This window comes from Salvelinus alpinus, chromosome 6 (genome assembly GCF_045679555.1).
Source record: "Salvelinus alpinus chromosome 6, SLU_Salpinus.1, whole genome shotgun sequence".
Lineage (NCBI taxonomy): Eukaryota > Metazoa > Chordata > Actinopteri > Salmoniformes > Salmonidae > Salvelinus > Salvelinus alpinus.
The window spans coordinates 61,388,390-61,415,593 of record NC_092091.1 but is presented as its reverse complement, the minus strand read 5'-3'; the positions used below and the strand labels follow the sequence as shown (position 1 = coordinate 61,415,593).

Genomic DNA, 27,204 nt, shown 5'->3' with positions numbered 1-27,204 from the left:
GGCGTGCGTAACATTATGGGTATGCTGGACATAGGCAAAAACTGGGGAGTTTTTCAGGATGAAAAGAAACAGGATGGAGCTTGGCACAGGAAAAATCTTTGGGGAAAACCTGCTTGTCACCAGACACTGGTAGAGGAATTTACCTTTCAGCAGGACAATAATCTACAACACAAGGCCAAATCTACATTGGAGTTGCTTACCATGAAGACAGGGAATGTTCCTGAGTGGCCAAGTTATAGTTTTGAATTAAATCTGCTTGGAAATGTACAGTAAGACTTGAAAATGGCAGTCTAGCCATGATCCCTTACTCCTTGACAGAGCTTACAGAACTTAGAAAATAATAAATGGGCAAATATTGCACAATCCAGGTGTGCAAAGCTCTTACCGACTTACCCAAGAAGACTCACAGCTGTAATCACTGACTCGGGGGTAAATACTTATCTAATCAAGGTATATTCGTTTTTTTATTTTTCATTAATCTTTCAAAAATGTTAGAATTATACTTCCACTTTGACAGAGTATGTCGTGTAGATCATTGACTAAAAATTACAATTCAGCCTCCCGAGTGGCGCAAGGCACTGCATCGCAGTGCTAGCTGTGCCACTAGAGATTCTGGGTTTGTGTCCAGGCTGTCGCAGCCGACCACAACCGGGAGACCCATGGGGCGGCGCACAATTGGCCCAGCGTCGTCCGGGTTAGGTTAGGGTTTGGCCGGCAGGGATGTCCTTGTCCCATCGCGCACTAGCGACTCCTGTGGCGGGCCCGTGCGCAGTGCACGCTGACACGGTTGCCAGGTGTATGGTGTTTCCTCCGAAATATTGGTGCAGCTGGCTTCCGGGTTAAGTGGGCATTGTGTCAAGAATGCCCACTTGGTTGGGTTGTGTTTCGGAGGACACACGGCTCTCGACCTTCGTCTCTCCTGAGTATGTATGAGAGTTGCAGCGATGAGACAAGACTAACTACTACCAATTGGATACCACGAAAAAGGGGTAAAAAAATAATAATAATAAAATGACAATTCAATCCATTTTAATCATACTTTATTACAAAATTTGAAGAAATCAAAGGGGGGTGAATAAAAGTCTTAATGGGGGGTGAATAAAAGTCTTAATGAAAAGTCCCATTATATGTTTATTAAACATAAACATTATTTAAATACACCATATGAAAACCACACATACACGTCACAACTAAAAATCTGCATGAACTTGATACTGCATTAATTTTCTCAGTGTTTTGGGGAAAAAATTAAGTAGTTGAACGGAAGTAATGAAATAGGCATTTATGAACATTATATATCCTCCACAGTACAAACACACTATGTAACAGACTTTTAGGCTTTTTTATATATATCACACAATGTCTGGATGCAATATTCTACCGAGGAACATTCAACACTGAAATCTGTTACTCTTGTTATTCTAAATGCATCTGTGGATCTTTTCTGATGGCAGCAATGAAAATGAATCTTTGTCTTTAATGCAGGGTTTGATCTAAATGTCAGAAGCTATCGAGTGGAATGGTTATTTTCTATGTTATAGAGTGGAATGGTTTTTCTGCTGGTGTGTCCTAAGGTAGCTCCTCTCTGAGAACCTTTTCCCGCAGTGTGTACAGGCGAATGGCCTTTCTCCAGTGTGGACCTTCAGGTGCATCTTCAGCTGGTCCTGGCGGGAGAACCTCTTCTCACACTGAGGGCAGCTGTAGGGTTTCTCCCCTGTGTGGACCCTCTGGTGCCTCTTCAGGTGGTGCTGGTGAGAGAACCTCTTCTCACACTGGGTACAGCTGAAGGATTTCTCCCCTGTGTGGACCCTCTGGTGACTCTCCACCTTCTGGAGGCAGCTGAAGCCTTTGTGACAGAACATGCAGAGGAACCGTTTCTCTTTACTATTGCCTGATGTGGCTCGCCCTCCCTGAGCCTGGGCTCTAGCCCTGTCGTTTGAGTTCAATACCTGATCGAAAAGGACGCGGCCATGTGAATCGGAAGGCCCCATTGACGGAGACACTGGGTCGTGATCCCTGAACGCATGTAAAGGGGAGTGGGTTGCGACATTTGGATTTGTCTCTAAGCTTTCCCTGTAGTCTAAGAAGTCACTGGTGTTGCACTGCGAGTGTCCTTCTCCTAAGTGAGTTTCGTTTGCATTCCATGTCAGAGGAGTGTCGTCCTCCACTTTCACAATCATGTCATCTAAGACTATAACCTCCCCTTTCTTATTTAGGCACCCTTCAGAGTATACACTACTACTGTACCGGTTCCAGTCACCTCTCATTGGATTAGTCTGTGTATCTAAGTCCACAGATGTGTCACCAGGTATCATCTCAGTCTCTGTAGCGTATGAACAGGACGGATCATTGCCAGTCTGTAATGCATCACCTGAGTCCTGATGGGATAGAACCGGGCTCGGGTTACCATAAAGTAAATTCTCTGAGCGGGGAGCAGGAGGACAGCCCAGTTGCCCCATCCCCGTTAAAGTCTCAGTGTCTGTCTCTGACTTGAGTACAGTGTTCGGCGTTCCACTGACCTCCGTGATGCTACGTCGGGTCCTGTGCTGCGCTGGGGCGGTGGTGGAATCATCCGTGGCTACAGGGTGCGCTCCAGCCTGGATGTCTCTGCTGTGTCGTGGGTCCTCTCCTTCAGACCTCTCCAGCTTGACCCCAGGACCAGCAGCTTCTGCAGACTGATAAGAAGCGAGGAGGTTACCAGTACATGAGTAGAATTTGATAAATATGTTGTAAGCAAGTCTCACAAGCTCCCCTATGGCAGATAAATTAGGATGTACAAGTAAGCAAGTGAATTCCTGAGGGAAGCCTTTCTGAAATGAATGGGCCACATTTGATTTACAAAGTAACTGTAATTTGTAATGCAACACTATTACACTAACCTCTATCATGATAACATGCTGGGTTGAGGTTCCACTCCCCTCATCAACAGTGATTGGTTGGTCATCTCTCCATGTATTGTGTCCTGCTGGCTTCACAGAGATCCTGTGGCCTCCAGTGAGATGTCCTTCACCTGAGAGTGATTGGAGTAAAAGAGGTGGTTATTTGACCTACTGTCAATGCTCAACGCTATATTGTACACTATTCACAGTTTTGACACTGTCTACAATTGGCAAGGATGTAAGGTAACACTTCTCATAACTTCATGATATACTATTTATTGATTGATGCATTATGTTCCATGTGTAACAGTATAACTTTTAGTACGTCCCCTCGCCCCGACCTCGGGCGCGAACCAGGGACCCTCTGCACACATCAACAACGGTCGCCCACGAAGCATCGTTACCCATCGCTCCACAAAGGCCACGGCCCTTGCAGAGCAAGGGGCAACACTACATATTGGTTTCAGAGCAAGTGACGTAACTGATTGAAATGCTACTAGCGCGTACCCGCTAACTAGCTAGCCATTTCACATCCGTTACACTCACCCCCCTTTCAACCTCCTCCTTTTCCGCAGCAACCAGTGATCCGGGTCAACAGCATCAATGTAACAGTATAACTTTAAACCGTCCCCTCGCCCCGACACGGGCGCGAACCAGGGACCCTCTGCACACATCAACAACGGTTGCCCACGAAGCACGGTCGTTACCCATCGCTCCACAAAAGCCGCGGCCCTTGCAGAGCAAGGGGCAACACTACATATTGGTTTCAGAGCAAGTGACGTAACTGATTGAAATGCTACTAGCGCGTACCCGCTAACTAGCTAGCCATTTCACATCCGTTACACATGCATCATACTGTTTTCATTGAGTAAATAATAGGAAATGCAGTTAATCAAGAATATGGTTAGAATATGAAATTGTGTCTATCGTAAGGTAGCTAAATAATCAGGGGAATTGCATACTAGCCAAAAAACTGATCAAGACACCTCTGAACACATGTCCAGAGGGGAACGTGGCGACAGGCACTGAACTATACATTTTATGCTAAATGTACCTCTTGCCATTCCTCTGTATCGGTCCAGGATCTTGACACTACTCGTAGTACTCCCTGGGACGACGCGCTCCCGCATCATTGTCCTCTCTGCGCGCTCCCGTGCCACCTTCATTTCCAGTAGCTGTAGTTTTCTCCTCAGTGCCCCGTTTTCTTTCTGGCTTTGAGTTATTTCCAAACGAAACACTGCATAGTCGTCGTCTACGAGTTTACAGATGTCTGCCACGGCTGCATTCGCTAGCACCTCCATAATGGAGGCTATTTGAGTGTGAAAAACCATACAGTTAGCCATTGTTAGCGTTAACAGCTAGCTAGCGTTACTTATATAAAACCTATAATTTAAGTCCTGTTTCCAACGCAAATTAAACACTAACTTGAGTAAGGATGTGATGCTGTGCAGTTAAATTAGTCATATGTTGAGTTCTAGGGTGTTAATAAACGTGTAAATACAACAATAAAACGCTAACTTGGAAATTATTGTTCACTTCCGTTTACGACTTTTTCTTCGTGTGGTTTTCCGGCAGACTTTATCTTCTTCAGTTTTTAGTTCCGGTTGGCATCCAATATTAACGTTGCCTTACCGCCATCAACTGGACTGGAGTATAAATGGGAAAAGAAAAATCCTGCCAACTAACCCAACATTTATTAAAACCCACCCCCATTCCACTATGTTGACCCTATCTGATCCTACACCAGGCTGACAGCCTGGGAGGACAGAACACTACCATTCAAAACACTAACTCTTCTGTAGTAAATTCTCATAATCCCAAGCACTTCTCTACAGCTGCCACCACAACACCTATTTTCTGTAATTTACATTCCATACAGTTGATAACCATGGAATTGAACACTAAAAAGCCAACCGTACGTTTCGTTCGTAGGCCTATCACTCTGTACTGGCAAAAGTCTACTACTCAACGGGAGCCTCTTAGGATCCCTCACCCTTGACTCATCCTCACTGCCTCAGCATACAACACCTTCTGAATGGACACTTTGTTGCCTTATGCTGACCTTCACAGGTCGTAGTGTGAATCGCACATTTTGTTCACAGGCCTGGGTGGACGGAACCCTTTCTCTCAAAATTCCCTGTAGTTCTTCTGTACTAAAAGCTCTGACACCCAAAAACTTACCTGCAGCTGCTACTACAAAATCAATCTTTGGGGATTTCCATTCCGTCTTTGCGGTACAATAATTGACCATAGCAATAAACACCAAGAAGCCAACCTTACTAAAGTACAAACTATTCGGGTCACTCTGTACTGGCTTACTACTCACAGGGATCCTCTCAGGCTCCTTCACCCTTAGCTGTCCATCCTCTACTTTCCTCACTGCCTCAGCATATGACACTTTCTGCGCTGCTCTATACCTGGCAACCTCAACCTGTCTCACTCGCACACAACATTTCTGATCCCCAGCAACATGGGCACCCCAACAATTGACACACACCTTGACACACACCTTTGTCCCACTGTAGGGGGTTCAGAACAAAAGCTCTCACCGGATAACTTACATCTCCTAACATCACTTTATCAGGTAATAACTCTGTATCAGAACTCTAAAGTACCGACAGGGTCACTTCAGTCTTGGGTTCTCCACCGGGTCTGCATCACACCAAACGGTGCGCCCCTTTACACTGAAGAGAAAGGACCTTATTGGTTGGCATCATAGCTCAAAGGGTGTGGTTAAATGAAATGGATATGTTCTTTGAAATAAGGTAGATTTGAGTCATTTAGCAGACAATCTTATCCAGAGAGACTTACAGTTAGTGCATTCATCTTAAGATAGCTAGGTAGGACAACCACATAGTTCAGTCATAGTAAGTACATTTTTCCTCAACAAAGAAGCTGTCAGTAAATTCAATAGGTACTGCTTATTACATTCACATAAAATCTCCTATGATCAGTATCTTTCAAGCCGAGTGCAGATCTGTTTAGAAAGAACAGTGTGTTAGCAAGAATAGAGTAGAAAAGAGTGGAGGCTCGTTCCATTTGATTTCAATTACTTTTTGAATCGACGCAAACTTTCTATACATATTTACACATGGTAGAGGTCAGAAAGGGACTTTTTGGACCTGATTGCCAAACATTTAGGAGATAGAGGTGCTTAAAGTTGATCCATTTTGCATACCCCACCATACCATGATACATCCCCCACTGGGCACAGATGTCAGTTCAACTGACATCTGATAGTTTTGATTTACATTTGGTTGATTTGTAAACTAAACTGAATTCAATGTGAAATCAACAATGTCATTGGATTTAGATTAAAAGTTGGGTGAAAAAAAACAGAGTTTAAGCGTTTTTAGGTAATTGACGTTAAAGGAGAAAAAAAGTTCATAATTTGTATAAAAAAATGTTTTCAATAAATGACTAAATAGTTTGACAATCCTGTTTGTAAGCTTTTAAATGATATCAAACTCAGCCGTTTATCTTTTCCAGTGATTAAGACATGGGTGTCTCATGGTATGGTGGGGTATGCAAAATGGGTCAACTTTGGGCAACTCTATCTCCTGAATGTTTTGGCACTCAGGTCCAAAAAGTAACTTTCTGACCACTTCTACCACGGGCAAATATTTATGGAAAGCTTCATTAAAATCAAAAGGGGTGCAGTTAAAAAGTGATTGAAATCAGATGGAATGACCCAAGACTGACTATTCCATTTACATCACCTCAGTAAGGTAAGTATTCAACTGTCCTTGTTCTAGTCTAAGTTTACTGTCTCTCTAAAAACATTTACTCAAGCCTGTTTCAAATGACAAGTTAACAAAGGGTTAATGAGGGGTATGTGGTTAATTACCCTCTTATCCCAAGACACTTCACATGATAACTATAATATGTCAGCTAAAGAAAGGTTCCCAGATATCCCCTGTGCAAATCAAATAATATCAAATTTATGGGTAATATACACATGGTTAGCAGATGATATTGCGAGTGTAGCGAAATACTTTTGCTTCTCGTTCCGACTGCAGAAATATCTAACAAGTAATATCTAACAATTCTACAACAAATACCTATACACACAAATCTAAGTAAAGGAATGGAATAAGAATATATAAATATATGGATGAGCAATATCAGAGTGCATAGGCTAAGATGCAATAGATAGTATAGAATACAGTATATACACTACCATTCAAAAGTTTGGTGTCACTTAGAAATGTCCTTGTTTTCCATGGAAACATACATGAAATGAGTTGCAAAATGAATAGGAAATATAGTCAAGATGTTGACAAGGTTATACATAATGATTTTTAATTTAAATAATAATTGTGTCCTTCAAACTTTGCTTTCGTCAAAGAATACTCCATTTGCAGCAATTACAGCCTTGCAGACCTTTGGCATTCTAGTTGTCAATTTGTTGAGGTAATCTGAAGAGATTTCATCCCATGCTTCCTGAAGCACCTCCCACAAATTGGATTGGCTTGATGGCACTTCTTACGTACCATACAGTCAAGCTGCTCCCACAACAGCTCAATAGGGTTGAGATCCGGTGACTGTGCTGGCCACTCCATTATAGACAGAATACCAGCTGGCTGCTTCTTCCCTAAATAGTTATTGCATAGTTTGGAGCTGTGCTTTGGGTCACTGTCCTGTTGTAGAAGGAAATTGGATCCAATTAAGTGCTCTCCACAGGGTATGGCATGGCATTGCAAAATGGAGTGATAGCCTTCCTTCTTCAAGATCCCTTTTACCCCATACAAATCTCCCACTTTACTACCACCAAAGCACCCTCAGACCATCACATTGCCTGACAGATGGCGTCAAGCACTCCTCCAGCATCTTTTCATTTCTCTGCGTCTCACGAATGTTCTTTGTGATATGAACACCTCAAACATAGATTAGTCTGTCCATAACACTTTTTTCCCCCAATCTTCCTCTGTCCAGTGTCTGTGTTCTTTTGCCCATCTTAATCTTTTCTTTTTATTGGCCAGTCTGAGATATGGCTTTTTCTTTGCAACTCTGCCTAGAAGGCCAGCATCCCGGGGTCGCCTCTTCACTGTTGACGTTGAGACTGGTGTTTTGCGGATACTATTTCATGAAGCTGCCAGTTGAGGACTTGTGAGGCATCTGTTTCTCAAACTAGACACTCTAATGTACTTGTCCTCTTCCTCAGTTGTGCTCCGGGGCCTCCCACTCCTCTTTCTATTCTAGTTAGAGCCAGTTTGTGCTGTTCTGTGAAGGGAGTAGTACACAGCGTTGTACAAGATCTTCAGTTTCTTGGCAATTTCTCGCATGGAATTTCTCAGAACAAGAATAGACTGACGAGTTTCAGAAGAAAGTTCTTTGTTTCTGACTATTTTGAGCCTGTAATCGAACCCACAAATGCTGATGCTCCAGATACTCAACTAGTCTAAAGAAGGCCAGTTGTATTGCTTCTTTAATCAGGACAAGAGTTTTCAGCTGTGCTAGCATAATTGCATAAGGGTTTTCTAATGATCAATTAGTCTTTTAAAATTATAAACTTGGATTAGCTAACACAACATGCCATTGGAACACAGGAGTGATGTTTGCTGATAATGGGCCTCTGTACACCTATGTAGATATTCCCTAACAAATCTGCCGTTTCCAGCTACAATAGTCATTTACAACATTAACAATGTCTACATTGTATTTCTGATCAATTTGATGTTATTTTAATGGACAATTTTTTTGCTTTTCTTTCAAAAACAAGGACATTTCTAAGTGACCCCAAACTTTTGAACAGTAGTATACATAAGAGATGAGTAATGCGAGATATGTAAACATTATTAAAGTGGCATTATTAAAGTGACTAGTGTTCCATTTATTAATATGGGCAATGATTTCAAGTCTGTATGTAGGCAGCAGCCTCTCAAAGCTCAAACCACACTGCTATGATTTCTCCCCATTGTGGAGACTCCTAAAGGGATCTTCCTTTCCTGTAGCGGTCCTCATGAGAGCCAGTTTCATCATGGCGCCTTGATGGTTTTTGCGACTGCACTTGAAGAAACTTTCAAAGTTCTTGAAATGTTCCTGATTGACTGACTTCATGTCTGAAAGTAATGATGAACTGTCATTGCTCTTTATTTATTTGAGCTGTTCTTGCCATAATATGGACTTGGTCTTTTACCAAATAGGGCTATCTTCTCTATACCACCCCTACCTTGTCACAACACAACTGATTGGCTCAAATGCATTAAAAAGGAAAGAAATTCCACAAATTAACTTTTAACAAGGAACACCTGTTAATTGAAATTCATTCCAGGTGACTACCTCATGAAGCTGGTTGAGAGAATGCCAAGAGTGTGCAAAGCTGCCATCAAGGCAAAGGGTAGCTACTTTGATGAATCTCAAATAAAAATATATTTTGATTTGTTTAACACTTTTCTGGTTACTACATGATTCCATATGTGTTATTTCATAGTTTTGATGTCTTCACTGTTATTCTACAATGTAGAAAATAGTACAAATAAAGAAAAACCATTGAATGCGTAGGTGTGTTCAAACTTTTGACTGGTACTGTGTGTATATATATATATATATATATATATATATATATACAGTTGAAGTCGGAAGATTACATACACTTATGTTGGAGTCATTAAAACTCGTTTTTCAACCACTCCACAAGTTCTTTTTAAACAAACTATAGTTTTGGCAAGTCGTTTAGGGCATCTACTTTTTGCATGACACAAGTCATTTTTCCAACAATTGCTTACAGACAGATTATTTCACTTATAATGCACTGTATCACAATTCCAGTGGGTCAGAAGTTTACATACATTAAGTTGACTGTGCCTTTAAACAGCTTGGGAATATCCAGAAAATTATGTCATGGCTTTAGAAGCTTCTGATAGGCTAATTGACATCATTTGAGTCAATTGGAGGTGTACCTGTGGATGTATTTCAAGGCCTACCTTCAAACTCACTGCCTCTTTGCTTGACATCATGGGAAAATCAAAATAAATCAGCCAAGACCTCAGAAAAGAATTGCAGACCACCACAAGTCTGGTTCATTCCTGGGAGCAATTTCCAAACGCCTGAAGGTACCACGTTCATCTGCACAAACAATAGGACGCAAGTATAAACACCATGGGACCACACAGCTGTCATACCGCTCAGGAAGGAGACGTGTTCTGTCTCCTAGAGATGAACGTACTTTGGTGCAAAAAGCGCAAATCAATCCCAGAACAACAGCAAAGGACCTTGTGAAGATGCTGGAGGAAACAGGTACAAAAGTATCTATATCCACAGTAAAATGAGTCGTATATCGACATAACCTGAAAGGCAGCTCAGCAAGGAAGAAGCCACTGCTCCAAAACCACCATGAAAAAGCCAGACTACGGTTTGCAACTGCACATGGGGACAAAGATTGTACTTCTTGGAGAAATGTCCTCTGGTCTGATGAAACAAAAATAGAACTGTTTGGCCATAATGACCATCGTCATGTTTGGAGGACAAAGGGGGACGCTTGCAAGCCGAAGAACCCCATCCCAACCGTGAAGCACGGGGGTGGAAGCATCATGTTGTGAGGGTGCTTTGCTGCATGAGGGACTGGTGCACTTCACAAAATAGATAGCATCATGAGGCAGGAAAAGTATGTGTATATATTGAAGCAACATCTCAAGACATCAGTCAGGAAGTTAAAGCTTGGTTGCAAATGGGTCTTCCAAATGGACAATGACCCCAAGCATACTTCCAAAGTTGTGGCAAAATGGCTTAAGGACAACAAAGTCAAGGTATTGGAGTGGCCATTACAAAGCCCTGATCTCAATCCTATAGAACATTTGTGGGCAGAACTGAAGAAGAGTGTGTGAGCAAGGAGGCCTACAAACCGGACTCAGTTACACAAGCTCTGTCATAAGGAATTGGCCAAAATTCACCCAACTTATTGTGGGAAGCTTGTGGAAGGCTACCCGAAACATTTGACCCAAGTTAAACAATGTAAAGGCAATGCTACCAAATACTAATTGAGTGTATGTCAACTTCTGACCCACTGGGAATGTGATGAAAGAAATAAAAGCTGAAATAAATCATTCTCTCTACTATTATTCTGACATTTCACATAATTAAAATAAAGTGGTGATCCTAACTGACCTAAAACAGGGAATTTTTACTCGGATTAAATGTCAGGAATTGTGAAAAACTGAGTTTAAATGTATTTGGCTAAGGTGTAATGTAAACTTCCGACTTCAACTGTATATGACACTGAACAAAAATATAAACGCAACATGTAAAGTATTGGTCCCATATTTCATGAGCTGAAACAATAGATTCCAGATTATTTTCTCTCAAATGTTGTGCACAAATTCGTTTACTTCCCTGTTAGTGAGAATTTCTCCTTTGCCAAGATAATCCATCCACCTGACAGGTGTAGCATATCAAGAAGATGATTAAACAGCATGATCATTGCACAGGTGCACTTTGTGCTGGGGACAATAAAACGCCACTCTAAAATTTGCAGTTTTGTCACATAACACGTTGCCACAGATGTCTCAAATTTTGAGGGAGCGTGCAATTGGCATGCTGACTGCAGGAATGTCCACCAGAGCTGTTGCCAGATAATTTAATGTTAATTTCTCTACCATAAGCCGCATCCATAGTCATTTTTGAGAATTTGATAATGGCCTCACAACCGCAGACCACGTGTATGGCATCGTGTGGGTGATCGGTTTGCTGATGTCAACGTTGTGAACAGAGTGTCCCATGGTGGTGTTGGGGTTATGGTATGGGCAGGCATAAACTATGTACAACGAACACAATTGCATTTCATTAATGGCAATTTGAATGCACAGAGATACCGTGATCAGATTGTGAGGCCCATTGTCGTGCCATTCATCCGCTGCCATCACCTCATATTTCAGCATGATAATGCACAGCCCCATGTCGCAAGGATCTGTACACAATTCCTGGAAGCTGAAAATGTCAGTTTTTGCATGGCCTGCATATTCACCAGGCATGTCACCCATTGAGCAAGTTTGGGATGCTCTGGATCGGCGTGTACGACAGCATGTTCCAGTTCGCTTGCTGTTGGCCATCTCTTTTAAAATAATGGCTGTGAAACATTGTTGCATTTAAACTTTAGATCACCTGTTAATGTGATGAACACGATAAAACATTTTTGCAATGGTAAGTAGGCATAATAGCAGATTTGTTCATTTCATTTTGGAAATGAAATGGTTGTGCTTCTGTATTGTTATGATTTCATGGCACCTACTGGAGTGAATGGGTTGCTTATTCTTTTAACATTAGGGACTGTACGTTATTTATAAATGAGATTTACCTGGAGAAAATCGGACCTCAAATGAAAATGGATGGCCCTCCCTTCAGTAAAATATATTTTTGCCCGACCCACCCCGAATGCCTGAAAAAAAACATGTGACTCTCCCCTATACCCCAAATAATAATTAAAACAAAGTGGGTAGCAGAGAACATGCCTATCGTTTACCAGGGATTAACACCGGTAACGGGTTCCCAGAACTGTCCCGGCACCACTCTTCACATTTCCAGAAAAAAGACCTGGGAAATTACAAAATGTTTATCTATACAAGCCATAATGTTAAATAAAATTATATTTACACTTACTTTAGTTGTACGTGCTGTTGGTCCTTTACGGTAGCTGGAAGTGGATAGGGTATACACAGGAAAGTGTTGTTTACCTGACTTTTTGCGGTGCCGGTAGGTTCTATCACTTGTATTTTCAATCACTTGGCGCATTGCACGTGATGCACAATATGTAAACAATAGCCGAATGTAGTCAACCGGAGCACCTTTCCTCTCAATCATCTGGAAGTGTTTGCTGTTCGGTCTATGGTTCGGTTAGGGTTACCCATATTGTGCAAGTGTTTGTCAAGTGTGAATTGCATCAGTATTGAAAATAAAAACTGGAAATACAAACCGATATAAAGACCAGCGTACAGAATGTCAGGTTGATAATACTAATACTTCCCTGTGGATATTTTGAATCAGATTACCTCCGACATATGGACAAAATCAGCGGACAACAGGTAAAGTCAGTTGAAATGAAGTTTGTTCAACATTCTGACTTGTAATGGGACTGTTCATGAATGCTGAGCCTACATGTTAGAGACCAGTGCGTAAGTATTTCACTCTTGGATTCTAAAAGAGGCAACCACACTGCTAACCTTATGCCTAACTCGAACCTTAAAGACCAAAAAGTACATTTTTGTTTTCATGAACTTTCACGATATAGGCAATCTTTACTTTGTGGCTGTGGAATATAGTGGAAACCCTTTCCAAGCTCAGAGCAGTCAGTAATTGACCTAAAACAAATGACTGGCTAGATCCCATCTGTGGCAAGGACAGAAACCTAGAGGTTAGAAGGAAGCCACGGAGACTAAGGCCATTTTAATTCTAAATGATAAACAAGCTAATCAAAATCGACACATCAAAAGGACAACATGAATTCTCATGTATCAACAGATTTGATCACCTAATAATAGCACATAAAGGAACATGTACCACCTGACTATGCCAAATAATGTTGTTTTTTTTGGGGGGGGGGGGGGGGGTTATAGCCCGAGTACCAGTCTCTTTAGCTAACATTCCACTCCTGCCATTTTCAAATATGAAAATTCTATCATGACCTGGAGGTTAACAGATGAGTGGATCTTTAGCTAACATTCCACTCCTGCCATTTTCAAATATGAAAATTCTATCATGACCTGGAGGTTAACAGATGAGTGGATCCTGATTAGATAAACCTCACAGCTATCCTCCAATCACAAATATTATCTAAATATTGGAACTGTCGACCCCCCCACACAGAACACGTTGGTATCCGGTTGCTAAGCATTCGTTCTTTGTTTGTCCATACGTAACCAGTCTGCCAAGTTGTTAGCTCAAATCTAGATTCAAACGAAATACATATTGCTTTTTTAACCACAAAGCCTCTTGCATAGCGAACAGCAACATTTTAGATTTTGACGTTGTTATATTCCTATTTTCGAGGCTCCACATGTCGTGGGAAAGGCCAGTCTCTTTGGCAATGACATGGAGTGGAAAGTTAGCTAAAAAGACTGGTACCCAGACTAGGAGTGTTATAAAAACGAGGGACATTATATTTGTTATGAAGATAACATAGGCAAAACCAAATTCAGAGGGTGAATATAGGGTGTGTTCGTACGTAAATTCAGAGCATTGGCAAATTGTCCGTTCGTAAATTCAGAGCGCACACTGGACACTGGCAGAGGAGTAGAGTTGATCCGTGCGTTCTGACATCACAACGGCAGTCAAGCACCCATGCTAACTGGCTGAAGTTGGCTAGCTTGCTAGCTACTTCCAGAAACAAATAAGAGAACACCTCACTCTGACCATTTTATTTGCCATAACAGAGCTGGTTAGGCTGTTTTCATGTTATCTAGAGCGTTGGTGACTAACTGCTGCAGGCAACAATTTAATGTCGTTTTTTTGCCAACGTTTACTGACACCAGTCATTCAATTGGAGTAGATAGCCAGAGTGAGTTTACGTACGAACCGATAGTGTTACACTTCAATTACAACGTTTTTTTACAATGCCAGCACACCAAACAAGTCTGTATCATGTGAGTGTACCCAGATGCTCAACTGAAGGAATTAGTAATCCCCAAAAAACTCTTACCCCAGGACACTTCACATGATAACTGGAATATTTCAGCTAAAGAATGGGTCCCAGACATCCCCTATGTAGCCTACATCTCAAGCTATGATTTCTCCCCATTGTGGACACTCCTATGTCTGATGAGGTTACTAAGGAAGGAAAAGCTCTTGTAACACAGCTTACACATGAAGGGCCTCTCCTTGGTGTGAACGGTCTGGTGCTGCTTCACATAGTTCACCTTAGCAAAACGCTTCCCACACGTGGGGCAGGCATACGGCTTGTCAGCGTCTGTCCTAATGCTCGGCCTCCCACATTGTGACCCAATGACACCAGAGGAGGTAGAACCAGGAGCCACCACCCTCAGGGGGTTAGTCTTTGAGCTCCTACCTTGACCTCTAGCCATTGTTTGGGTGTTGTTGGGATTGTGTGCTGTGTTATAGGCTAGGTACCTCTTGTGATGAACACCCATTCTGACCCTGTCTGTATTAGTGGGGTAACCATGAGGTAACTGAGGAAAGCTAGACCCAGGTCCAGGCTTTCTATGAACCCAGTCACCAGGCATTAGACAAGACCCTGAAGGAGAAGACAGACCTGCTGATAGACTACCACTAGGGGGGTCGCCCACCACTCTCTGTGAAGGCTGAAGCTCAGGGTGACCTGCTCTGTTCATCATGGATACTGTGGTGTTTGTATCATAGGAACAGCAGGGTCTATCTCTATCAGCCCCAGTCCCTGCTTCATCCCTGCACTGAGACTGTGAAGAGAAGGGTCTGGGCTGCAGACTGGATCCCTGACTGGAGGCTCTGTCTCTCTGATGACCACCAGGACTGAGGTTGTTCAGTCCACCTGTCCACTGGTTGTGTTCTGTGTGGTGGTGGAGTCTCTGTCCCTTGTGGTTCGATCCTTGTACCGACTCGGGAAGGAAGAGCAACGGCTCCTGATCCATGGTTCTGATCCGGGGCCAGGGTTTGTGACCAGCTGCTTCAGAGGTCAAGTCTCTCCCGCTAGCAACACTGGACATCAGCAGGTCCTCATGGACTGCAGACTTTAAACACAAATTGTACAGAATAACATAAAGGTTTATGTAAGAAGCTCTTTGCTGTACACAGAAAAACATGACATGAAATTATTAAATGTTAACCACAGTCTAGCCCATCTCTAACACTGTGATTCAAGTACCTAATAATATGGAGCCATTGGAGTTTATTATAAATAAATACATATAAATAATGTCCATATGTGTTGGTTCAAGAATGAAGTATAATGTTTGGGTTCAGGACAGAGCATCGCTAGCAGTGTCTGTTCTCTCCCCGCGCATACAGACACACCTCAAATCTACACCTTATCCAGTCTGTTGTCAGTTTGGTTGTTGTTTTGTGTTCTGGGTGTTTTGTGTTTCTGGATGTGGTTAACAGTGTTGTTCCCCAGCCCAGAGTTGAGGACGCTGTCCCATCCACTGACCTCCACTATGTCGCCTCTGATCCTGGCCTGCTCGGGGATGTCATCCCCCGGGCCCTTGGCTGCACCAGTCTGGGTCTGGGGATCCAAGATGGCCGCCCAGGCTCCTCTGTTAGCCTCTAGCCAACTACCTACAGAAAGAGGTTAGAAAATAGATTTTACAAACATGGAAGAGAACTCTACATTTGGATTTTTTGTTGTTGTCAATTACCTGGTTAAGTTCATACATTATAACGTGTGGTTTTGTATGTAAACACAAGTTGTATCGATAAAAACATTTGAATTAAGAAAATTAAGAAAAGAACTATAGCTAGACACATCACTATTCCCATTGAAGATCTATTACTGTATGAAGGCTATATGTATTTCTCCCTTACCTTGCTCCCCCATCTTTAGTCCACTCAGCTGATCAATGCTCTCTGGTCCATCTTCTATTGTCTCCTCTTTGACCAGCAGCAGATCAGGCTTCCCATCCTCCATGTCTACTGACTGTAAGAGATACAAAGTGAGAGGATGTTGGATCAAGACATCTGATATGAGCGCCCTGCTATGGAGCATCTTCTGATTGGGCAAAGGCATGGTACCACAGCTCTCCTCCTCTGAGACACTTTGTGGATATAGGCCCTGACCTAATACCATTCAGCCAGTAGTTTAGTGGGCTCACCTCAGGGAGACTGTGTGTGGTCCTGTGCTGCTCAGCTGGTTCCTCTGTGGGTTCAGGAGGAGGTGTAGTCTGGTTGTCCTCTATGACCATGGTCCCCTCAGGGTTCCCCAGACCCTCCTCACACCCCTCCTCCTTTACCAGCAACACCTCTGGACCCTCCTCCTCCTGGAAGAGAGAGGTGATACAGATTACACAGACATACACATACACTCAGGTACGTACACACAGATAATAAACACACTTTCAACATGGAGTGTTTACCCATCCCCACTACGTTTAAGTCCTGTACTGTAGTTACAGAATGACTTCATTGTTGTTAAACCCATCATGGTGGACATAAATATGATGTTGTGGGTAAATATAAGTCAAAAGTCATCAGACAAACCTGACTAAACTATTTTGACGTGTGCAGTAGATGTTTGTTAGTAAATATACCTACACATTCCCACACACTAAGTGTTTATTGGTTATAAAGTACTGTCAGTGTATGCAGCATAGGGTGTGATGAGACGTTTACTAAAGGGAGTCTCAATGAAAAGTCCCATTTTGTGTTTATTAACCCTTTACACTGCCTACAGAGACTCCAGAAAGTAGTCATTTTCCACAATTTGTTGTATTACAGCCTGAATGCAAAATGTATCAAATGTAGATTTTTTTTGTCACTGGCCTACATACAAATACCCCATAATGTCAAAGTGGAATTATGATTTTAGAAATTCTTACAAAATGTATAAAAATGAAAAGCTGAAATGTCTTGAGTAAATAAGTATTGAACCACTTTGTTATGGCAAGCCTAAATAAGTTAATGAGTGAACATTTGCTTAATTAACAAGTCACATAATAAGTTGCATGGACTCTGTATGTAATAGTGTTAAACATGATTTTTTAACTCTCAGTACCCCACAGGTTTTCCAATGACTCGCAAATAAGGGCACCTATTGGTAGATGGGTAAAAAAAAAAGAAGCAGACATTGAATATCCTTTTGAACATGGTGAATTTATTAAATTACACTTTGGATGGTGTATAAATACACCCATATACAGGAGTCCTTCCTAACTCAGTTTCTGGAGAGGAAGGAAACCTCTCAGGGATTTCACCATGAGGCCAATGGTGCCTTTAAAAATGGAGTTTAATAGCTGTGATAGGAGAAAACTGAGGATGGATGAACAACATTGTAGTTACTCCACAGTACTAACATAATTTACAGAGTGAAAAGGAAGCCTGTAAAGAATAAAAAGTATTCCAAAACATGAATCCTGTTTGCAACAAGGCACTAAAGTAATACTGCAAAAAATGTGGCAAAGCAATTATTTGTTTGTCCTGAATCAAAGTGTTATGTTTGGGGCAAATCCAGTACAACACATTACTAAGTACCACTCTCTATATTTTCAAGCATAGTGGTGGCTGCATCATGTTGTGGGTATGCTTGTCATCACTAAGGACTGGGGAGTTTTTCAGGATAAATAAGAAACAGAACAGAGCTTAGCACAGGCAAGTGCCTAGTTTCCACCAGATACTGGGAGATTAATTCACCTTTCAACAGGACAACAACCTAAAGCATAATGCCAAATCTACACTGGAGTTCCTTACCAAAAAAACAGTGAATGTTCCAGAGTGCCCGAGTTACAGTTTTGTAAATCTACGGCAAAACCTGAAAATGCTTGTCTAGCAATGATCAACAACCAATTTGACGGAGCTTCAAATAATAAAAACAAATGGGCAAATGTTGCACAATCCAGTTGTGTAAATCTCTTAGAAAATGACCCAGAAAGACTCAAAGCTGTAATCGCTGCCAAAGGTGCTTGCTTTACAAAGTATTGACTCAGGGGTGTGAATACTTATGTAAATTAGTTATGTCTGTATTTCATTTTTAATATATTTGCTAACATTTTGGAAAACATGTTGTTTTCACTTTGTCATTATGGGGTATTGTGTGTAGATGGGTGAGAAAAATATATATTTTGAATTCAAGCTGTAACAACAAAATGTGGAATAAGTCAAGGGGTATGAATACTTTCTGAAGGCACTGGATAATGATAGGGCTAAATTGAAATGTTTCTTACAGAAGAAATATGAAATGCATAAGCATGGTAGCAATTGAAAGGGAACAGTTTTGAGATTATGGAAACTGTTGCGTCCAAAGTAATGGACACAACAGTTCACCTAACACAATATTGAATCGCAACATTACACTGTTGACTTGATGTGCATTTTACATTTACTGTACTTTTCACCGCATTTGTTGATAACAAAATCAGAAAATACTCTTGATTCATTCAGTAACATGACAAGAATATTCCTGGAAAATGTGGGGTATGTGCAACATAAGACAGAAAAATGACAAGGGTTTGAGTGAGAGGTCTAACTGCTGACTCCAAGTGGACACACACCACTCAAAAGTGTGCACAGTTCCTACGTAATTTCAATGCACTTTTATGACTCAAAGAACAGTCTCCAACTACAAGGTGCTTTTTTGTTGCTCTCCTAGCTGTGCCGTTAAAGAAACTGCAGCAAGCACACTTGTCGCAATCCAAAACCGGACCATTTTAAATGGCAACCTGGGTGAGGTGGGCATCAATTGAAAGCTTGTTTTATTGCCAACATGATTAGCTAAGTTATAAAATATGATATTACAGTGTTAGGCTTTCACAAGACAATTCAGAGAAACAGATCGTAATTTGTGAGCATAGAACGGAGTCATGAGTGCATTCAGGTGCATGTTCCGTGGCTAATAGACACACTCATTTTGTTCAGAACAGCTTCTGACACCATGTCATCTTGTAACTGTACATCAAACATAGGGATCATAAACATTGACACTGTAAACAGTGTACAAAACATCAGGAACACCTTCCTACTGTTGAGTGGCACCCCCTTTTGCCCTCAGAACAGCCTCAATTCGTCAGGCATGGACTCTACAAGGTGTCGAAAGCGTTCCACAGGGATGTTGGCCCATGTTGACTGCAATGCTTCCCACAGTTGCGTTAAGTTGGTTGGATCTCCTTTGGGTGGTGGACCATTCTTGATACACAAGGGAAACTGTTGAGCGTGAAAAACCCAGCAGCGTTGCAGTTCTTGACACACTCAAACCCGTGCGCCTGGCACCTACCAAACACTGTTCAAAGGTATTTTAATATTTTGCCTTGCCTATTCACCTTCTGAATGACACACAAACATAATCCACTTCTCAAGGCTTGAAAATACTTCTTTAACCCGTCTCCTCCCATTCATCTACACTGACTGAAGTAGATTTAACAAGTGACATCAATAAGGAATCATAGCTTTCACCTGGATTCACCTGGTCAGTCTGTCATGGACAGAGTGTTCCTAATGTTTTGACACTGTGTACATGACATGAGTTTTATGGTATGGAAATGTGAAGTGCACATTTGGACTTATGAGTGTTTGGCTTGCTTGTATGACGTCAAAGCAGTATTTATTATAATCCTTAACATCTCATCTTTCAAAATACATAGAGTCCTCTTAATTTACTGCATTTCCTTCATTCAGACAACAACAAAAAGTTTCCCAATTAGTGGGAGGGATGGGTGCAACTTGTCACGTGTTGTGCTCAAGTTCAGAACAGCTGTCAGTCAAAACCCATACAGAGCCTGAGCACTGACGTCATTTATAGCATGTTACTGTACAGCCACTGTCGTTACAATTTAGGTGCTTATCAGTGCCCAAATCTGCCACTTTCAACCCGTATACAGGTACGAGTCTAAAGGGCTAAACATAAACAAGTGTTAAATGCACCATATGAAAACCACACATACACGTCTCAACAAAAAAAATCACCATGAATTTTCTCATTAAAAGTGTCTTGGGAAAAAAATAGAAGTAGTTAAATGGAAGTAATGAAACATCATACACAGTACAAACACAACATGTAACGGACCTTTAAGGCTTATATATGCCTTAGAAATCACACAATGTTTGGATGCAATATTCTACTAAGGAATATTCAACAGTAACATCTGTTAGTCTTGTTATTCCAAATGCATCTGTGGATATGTTCTGTTGACAACAATGAAAATTCAGCTTTGTCTTTAATGCAGGTTTTGATCTAAACGTCAGAAGCTAGAGTATCAAGTAGAAATGGTTATGATCTTTGTCAGGGTTGTTACAACTAGGCACCACAACTGACCAACTAAGCTAATTGATCAGTTCAGTGACTGCCTAAATTCAACACACCTAGTCTTCAAGGTCAGTTAAATCAAAAAATTAAGTGCCTGTAGCACTCCAGGACCAGGATTGCCTACCCCTGTTCTATGTTATAGAGTGGAATGTTTTTTCTGCCGGTGTACCCTGAGGTAGCTATGCAAACGGCCTTTCTTCCATGTGGATCTTCAGGTGCATCTTCAGCTGGTCCTGGCGGGAGAACCTCTTCTCACACTGGGGGCATCTAAAGGGTTTCTCCCCTGTGTGGACCCTCTGGTGCCTCTTCAGGTCACCAGCCTGGGCGAAGCGCATGTGACACTGGGTACATTTGAAGGGTTTCTCCCCTGTGTGGACCCTCTGGTGTCTCTTCAGGGTGCCAGCTTGGGCGAAGCGCATGTGACACTGGGTACAGATGAAAGATTTATCCTCTGTGTGGACCCTCTGATGGATCTCTGACTCCTGGGTGCAGCTGAAGTCTTTGTTACAGAACTTGTAGAGGAACCGTTTATCTTTAGTATTGCCTGATGTTGCTCCCCCTCCCGGAGCCTGGGCTCTAGCCCTGTCATTTGAGTTCAATATCTGATCGAAACGGACACGGTTGTTTGAATCGGAAGGCCCCATCGATGTGGACACTGGGTCGTGACCGCTGAATGCGTGTAAAGGGGAGTGGGTCGCGACATTTGGATTTGTCTCTAAGCTTTGACTATCTGCATTCCATGTGAGAGGAACATCGCCCTCCACTTTCACAGTCACTTTATCTACAACCAGACCCTTTACGCACCCTTCAGAGTATACACTACTACTGTACTGGTTCCAGTCCTCTCTAGACAGATCAGTGTGTGTCTCTAAACCTAAGGGCATGTTGCCAGGGTCCATCCCTGTAGCGTAAGAACAAGACGGATCATTGCCAGTCTCTAACACGTCACCTGTGTGGTTACCGTAAAGTAAATACTCTGAGCCGGGAGCAGTACAGCCCAGTGGCCCTAGTCTCTCTGGGTCTGATATGTGGTCAGATCCTGTGTGCAAAAGCCTTTGTGTTACAGTTAAAGTCTCTGTGTCGGTCTCTGACTTGAAGACGGCGTTCAGCGTTCCACTGACCTCCGTGATGCTGCGTCGCGTCCTGGGCTGCGCTGGGGCGGTGGTAGAGTCCTCCGTGGCTACAGGGGGTGCTACTCCAGCCGCTGCTCCAGTCTGGATGTCTCTGCTGTGTTGTAGCTCATTTCCTTCAGACCTCTCCTGCTTAACCCCAGGACCTGCAGCCTCTGCATCTGCAGACTGACACAAGAAGGCTGCGTTTAGACAGCAGCCCAAAATCTTTTTCCCCCACTAATTGGTCTTTTGACCAATGAGATCAGCTAGGAAAAATATCTGATGTGAAAAGATGTGATGTGATTGGTCAAAAGACAACAATGACAACAATGTTGTAGGGACGTCTCACAAGCTCCCCTATGGGTCGTTCCATTTGCCCAAAGTTGACCCATTTTGCATACCCCACCATACCATGAGACATCCATGTCTTAATCACTGGGAAAGATAAACGGTTGACTTTGATATCATTTAAAAGCTTACAAACAGGGTTGTCTATTTTTTGATTTCTTAAAATATTTTCCTTTAACACCAATTATCTAAAAAAGTAAACTTTTCTTTGAATACGTTGTAGCTTAGACTATTTTACATCATCTGAGGTGTTTGTGTTGTACCAGTCATCAGTTGAGGCACAGCATGCTCTTGAAAACAGGGTGGTGGGTGTCATGTTTTGACTGATAAATGCACTAGAATGGGAATACAATTTCAACTTTCAATTGGTACCAAAAAAAATGGTTGGCGGTCCATACATCAGAGAATGTTGACTTGAATGGGAATATCAGATGTTTTATATTATACTGTGAATCATCCATAGGAAACCTATTGAAATCATAGAAATATAGATAACAGAATATACATTCTTAAGTTGACATTAAACTGTGAATTGACAGTCAGCTATCCTTGTGGTAGTAATTGGAAGTTTAAATGCCCACACCAGTAGAAAAACTTTTTCGAGCTGAAAGATGATGACCATAGCTTACCCATGATTTAAGTCAATAAGTCACTGTTTTAGTCAAAGTATGATATATTTGGGCTTGTAGTGACAAATCTTAACTGCCCACTTTGTGCAAATCCGTGTGAATGCGGTGTGTTTTCCTATGATATGACATACAAATGCTTTTCAAACTACGTTTCATTTCAGGGCTGGTTTTATTTGAATGTTACCACCCACCAGCATGGCATTGTTCATTAATCAGAAACAGCTGCAAAATTATTCCCATTTGCGACTGAGATGAGACAAACAGCCTTGTGTCTATATTAAATATACATATATCTGAACATTTTATAAATGGTATAATTGTGTGACATGTTAGCATTATGCAAACCCGTCGCCCCAAAATGAATGGTTTTGGCCACTAAAGTTTTGCTTCACTTTACACTATACTGCTTTGATTGTTGTAACGTTAGCTAGAAACCACAAGTGTCTATCCAGATAATGAAAAGGCACCCGTGAAAGTAAAATTCAAGGAACTTATAGTTAGTTACATGCTGGCCCTAAAATGAACACCCGCCACCTGCGGGTAGACTTTGGCGTGTAAGAGGTCTCTTTCACCAGCCACGTTGGCGGGTGGCCATGGCTCAACAGTGCGAGCATTTTTCTTGCATTTGTGAATAACAGTTTGTGAATAACAGTAAAGTATGATCACATTTATAGTAAAATAAATGCTGCATTAGCTGTTTTCAAAGTACTTCCGTCGTTTTGTTTCATAGCTGGTAAATTAAATCGCACAAAGTCAAAGAACTACGAATGCTATATAGCCTATTCCACCTCGCCCTTCCTGGCTGGAAGCTGTGCCCACGTTTAGAGCTGAGTGAAATATAGATTTTTAGAAAAGCTGCGCGCAGGCATAATAGTTGGTGTAATTAATTTGAAACAAAAGTCTACTGAAGTGAGACTTTGTCCTTGTGTTTCTTGGCTATTTAAATTATTTTGTACACAAGCTAGTTTGCCAATGAACAAAGTCATTGTGGGCTATACTTTCACTTCCCGTGAGAACCATGAGCACGAGCTGACTTGGCTTTGCTGTAGCAGCAGCCGAAGCCTACCAGCAGCCTACCTAGCTACCAAAGGTTGCAACGTGTCCATAACAATGTAGAAAAACGCATAACAGCTATCTTTCAATAGTTACCCATATTACCGGAGCCTCATCTTATTATTTCTAACTATTTATATAGCGGATTTGGCCACAATTTATGGAAGATGCCAAAACTTTGGCGATGACGAAGTCAAAGATAGGCCAGTGGTTTCCATCTGTGGCAATGTTTTCCCTAAATAAAATGTTATGACAAATCCAGCTCCAGAACCAGACATAGCTAATATTTTGAATATGGTGTAGTAAAAAAATACAAAACAGCATCAACAAATAACATTAGCTAGCTAGATAAGTTTAGCATGCTAGGTAGCTACACTGACAGTGCCCTATTTGTCAGTGCCCCAGCCTGTCATTTTAATTAAGTAGCCTTTGTCATATTTCGGAGGTGGAACTTAAATGTGCATTTCCTTTTTAGGACAGGAAATTACGTTGAAATAGTAGTAGCAACTTCTAATTAAAATGTCAATGGTGTACCAGCTAAATTGCAGTGGTCTGAATGGATAGGTCAATTCTATGAATTATATTTCTATAATTCAAATGACACCCACCATGTTTTCAAGAGTATGCTGTGTCTCAACTGATGGTGGGCACAACACAAACACCGCCAATTATGTAAATTAGGGTCTAAGTTGAATTACCACCCTGCTTGTAAGCTTTAAAATTATATTATACTCAACTGTAATTTTTTCCCCAGTAGTAAAGACATGGATGTCCCATGGTATGGTGGGGTATGCAAAATGGGTCAACTTTGAGCACCTCTATCTCCTGAATGTGTATGGAAAGTGCTGTTCAAATCAAAAGGGGTGCAGTCAGAAAGTGATTGAAATCAAATGGAACGATGTAAGCAAGTGAATAGCTGAGGGGAGCATTTCTGAAAAAAAAAAAATCAGTACACATTTGATTTACAAAGTAACTAATTGTTAATGCAACACTATTACACTAACCTCTATTACGATAACGTGCTGGGTTGAGGTTCCACTCCCCTCATCAACAGTGATTGGCTGGTCATCGCTCCATGTATTGTGTCCCGCTGGCTTCACAAAGCCCCTGTGGCCTCCAGTGAGATGTCCTTCACCTGAGACAGTGATTGAGGGAAAAGAGGTGGTTAGGTAAGCTACTGTCAATGCTCAACGCTATATTGTACACTGTGGACACGGTCTAGAATTGGCGAGGATGTAAGGTAACACTTCTCATAACTTCTTGACATACTATTTATAGGTCAATTGATTATATTCCATGCATCAAATAGAAAATGCAGAAAATCTGGTTAGAATATTATATTGTGTCTTTGGTGTCTCAAGGCCATCAGACTGCTAAACAGCAATCACTAACTCAGAGAGGCTGCTGCCTACATTGAGACCCAATCACTAGTCACTTTATACAATGCCACTCTAAATAATGTTTACATATTTTACATTACTCATATCACATGTATATACTGTATACATCTATTGCACCTCATCCATATACTTTCATGTACATATTCTCATTTTAGCCCTTTAGATGTGTGTATTAGGTAGTTGTTGGAGAATTGTTAGATTACTTGTTAGATATTACTGCACTGTCGGAACTAGAAGCACAAGCATTTCGCTACACTCACATTAACATCTGCTAACCATGTGTATGTGACAAATAAAATTTGTGCAAGATATCTAAGTTGCCTATTATCCAACAACTGACCAAGACCCAATTCTGGTTAACCATAATGTGGTTAATAAAACAGTTAACCATAATGTGGTTATGGTGCGCAGAGGGGAATGGGGCCACAGGTCCTGCAGCCTCCGCGTTCTGCTAAATGTACCTCTTGCCATTCCTCTGTATCGGTCGAGGATCTTGACACTACTGGGACGACTGGCGAGGACGCGCTCTGCGCGCTCCCGTGCCATCTTCAGGTCCAGTAGCTGTAGTTTCCTCCGCAATGTCCTGTTTTCTTTCTGGCTTTGAGACATTTCCAAACGGATCACTGCATAGTCATCGTCTACGAGCTTACAGATCTCTGCCACGGCTGCATTCGCTAGCACCTCCATAATGGAGGCTATTTGAGTGTGATAAACCATACAGTTAGCCATTGTTAGCTCCTTGCTAGCTAGCGTTACCTAGATAACATATATTAACCAAGTCCTGTCTCCAACAAGAATTAAACACCACCTGGGGGTAAGTATGTTATGCCGTGCAGTTAAATGAGTAATATTTAGAGTTACATGGTGTTAATGAACGTCTACATAACAAAAATAAAAACGCTGAAGTGGAAATTGTACTCGGTCACTGTTCACTTCCGTTTACACTGAAGAGAAATGATCTTATTGGCGTGCGTCATAGCTCAAAGGGTGTGGTTAAATGAAAAGGGTATGATGGCAGCGCGCTGTTCTTTGAAATGCAGCACTGTTTTATTAAGTTAGCTACACATTCAGGGCACTATTTTCGGCTGGCGCAAACACAGCATTTTGACCAAAACCGTCTCCAAAAGATTGGCTGCTTCGTGGGCAAAGGTGTGAACCTATCAAAGTAAGTAAATCAATTTTTACATACCGTTAGTGAAATATCACATCACTAAGTGTAACCGATGTGAAATGACTAGCTAGTTCGCAGTGGTACTTGCTAATAGCGTTTCAATCGGTGACGTCACTTGCTCTGAGACCTTGAAGTAGTTGTTCCACTTGCTCTGCAAGGGCCACAGCTTTTGTGGAGCGATGCTTCTAGGGTGGCTGTTGTCGAGGGACGGAAGCTATACTGTTACATAAGGAATTAACATGGTCCACACACACCAACAGTCATGTTGAAAACACAACGCCTCTTCCCCCTCAGGAGCCTGAAAAGATTTGGCAGATTCTCAAAGTTCTACAGCTGCACCAGTGAGAGCATCTTGACTGCCAGCAACTAATTTGTATCCGACTGCAAGGCCATGACACATGTTTGATCTGGTTCAAGTCTGGCTGGGCCACTCAAGGACATTGAGACTTGTTCCGAACTACTCCTGCATTGTCTTAGCTGTGTGCTTAGGGTCGTTGTCCTGTTGGAAGGTGAACATTCGCCCCCAGTCAGAGGTCCTGAGCGCTCTGGAGCAGGTTTTCATCAAGGATCTCTCTGCACTTTGCTCTGTTCATCTTCCCTCAATCCTGACTAGGCTCCCAGTCCCTACCACTGAAAAACACTCCCACAGCATGATGCTGCCACCATGCTTCACCGTAGGGATGGTGCCAGGTTTCCTTCAAACATGACACTTGGCATTCAGGCCAAAGAGTAAAATCTTGGTT

The 27,204-nt window shown here is 41.9% G+C and overlaps 2 protein-coding genes across 3 annotated transcripts; both read right to left on the bottom strand.

The window, feature by feature from the left end:
- Positions 1–1,023: 1,023 nt before the first annotated feature.
- LOC139577628 (uncharacterized) lies at positions 1,024–4,444 on the bottom strand. Of its 2 annotated transcripts, XM_071404765.1 has the most exons (4): positions 3,934–4,444; positions 2,880–3,010; positions 2,520–2,675; positions 1,024–2,378 (listed from the first exon to the last, which is right to left on the bottom strand). In XM_071404765.1, exons 1-4 carry the CDS (start codon positions 4,220–4,222, stop codon positions 1,536–1,538), a joined length of 1,419 nt encoding a protein of 472 aa, XP_071260866.1. In that variant the 5' UTR covers positions 4,223–4,444; the 3' UTR covers positions 1,024–1,535. The 2 variants fall into 2 exon arrangements, with proteins under 2 accessions (XP_071260866.1, XP_071260865.1); XM_071404764.1 differs by having other exon boundaries at positions 1,024–2,675.
- Positions 4,445–13,225: 8,781 nt separating this feature from the next.
- LOC139577616 (uncharacterized) lies at positions 13,226–26,843 on the bottom strand. Its single transcript, XM_071404750.1, has 7 exons — positions 25,752–26,843; positions 24,895–25,025; positions 21,870–22,046; positions 16,610–16,774; positions 16,323–16,434; positions 15,949–16,076; positions 13,226–15,532 (listed from the first exon to the last, which is right to left on the bottom strand). Exons 1-7 carry the CDS (start codon positions 26,017–26,019, stop codon positions 14,591–14,593), a joined length of 1,923 nt encoding a protein of 640 aa, XP_071260851.1. The 5' UTR covers positions 26,020–26,843; the 3' UTR covers positions 13,226–14,590.
- Positions 26,844–27,204: the final 361 nt, after the last annotated feature.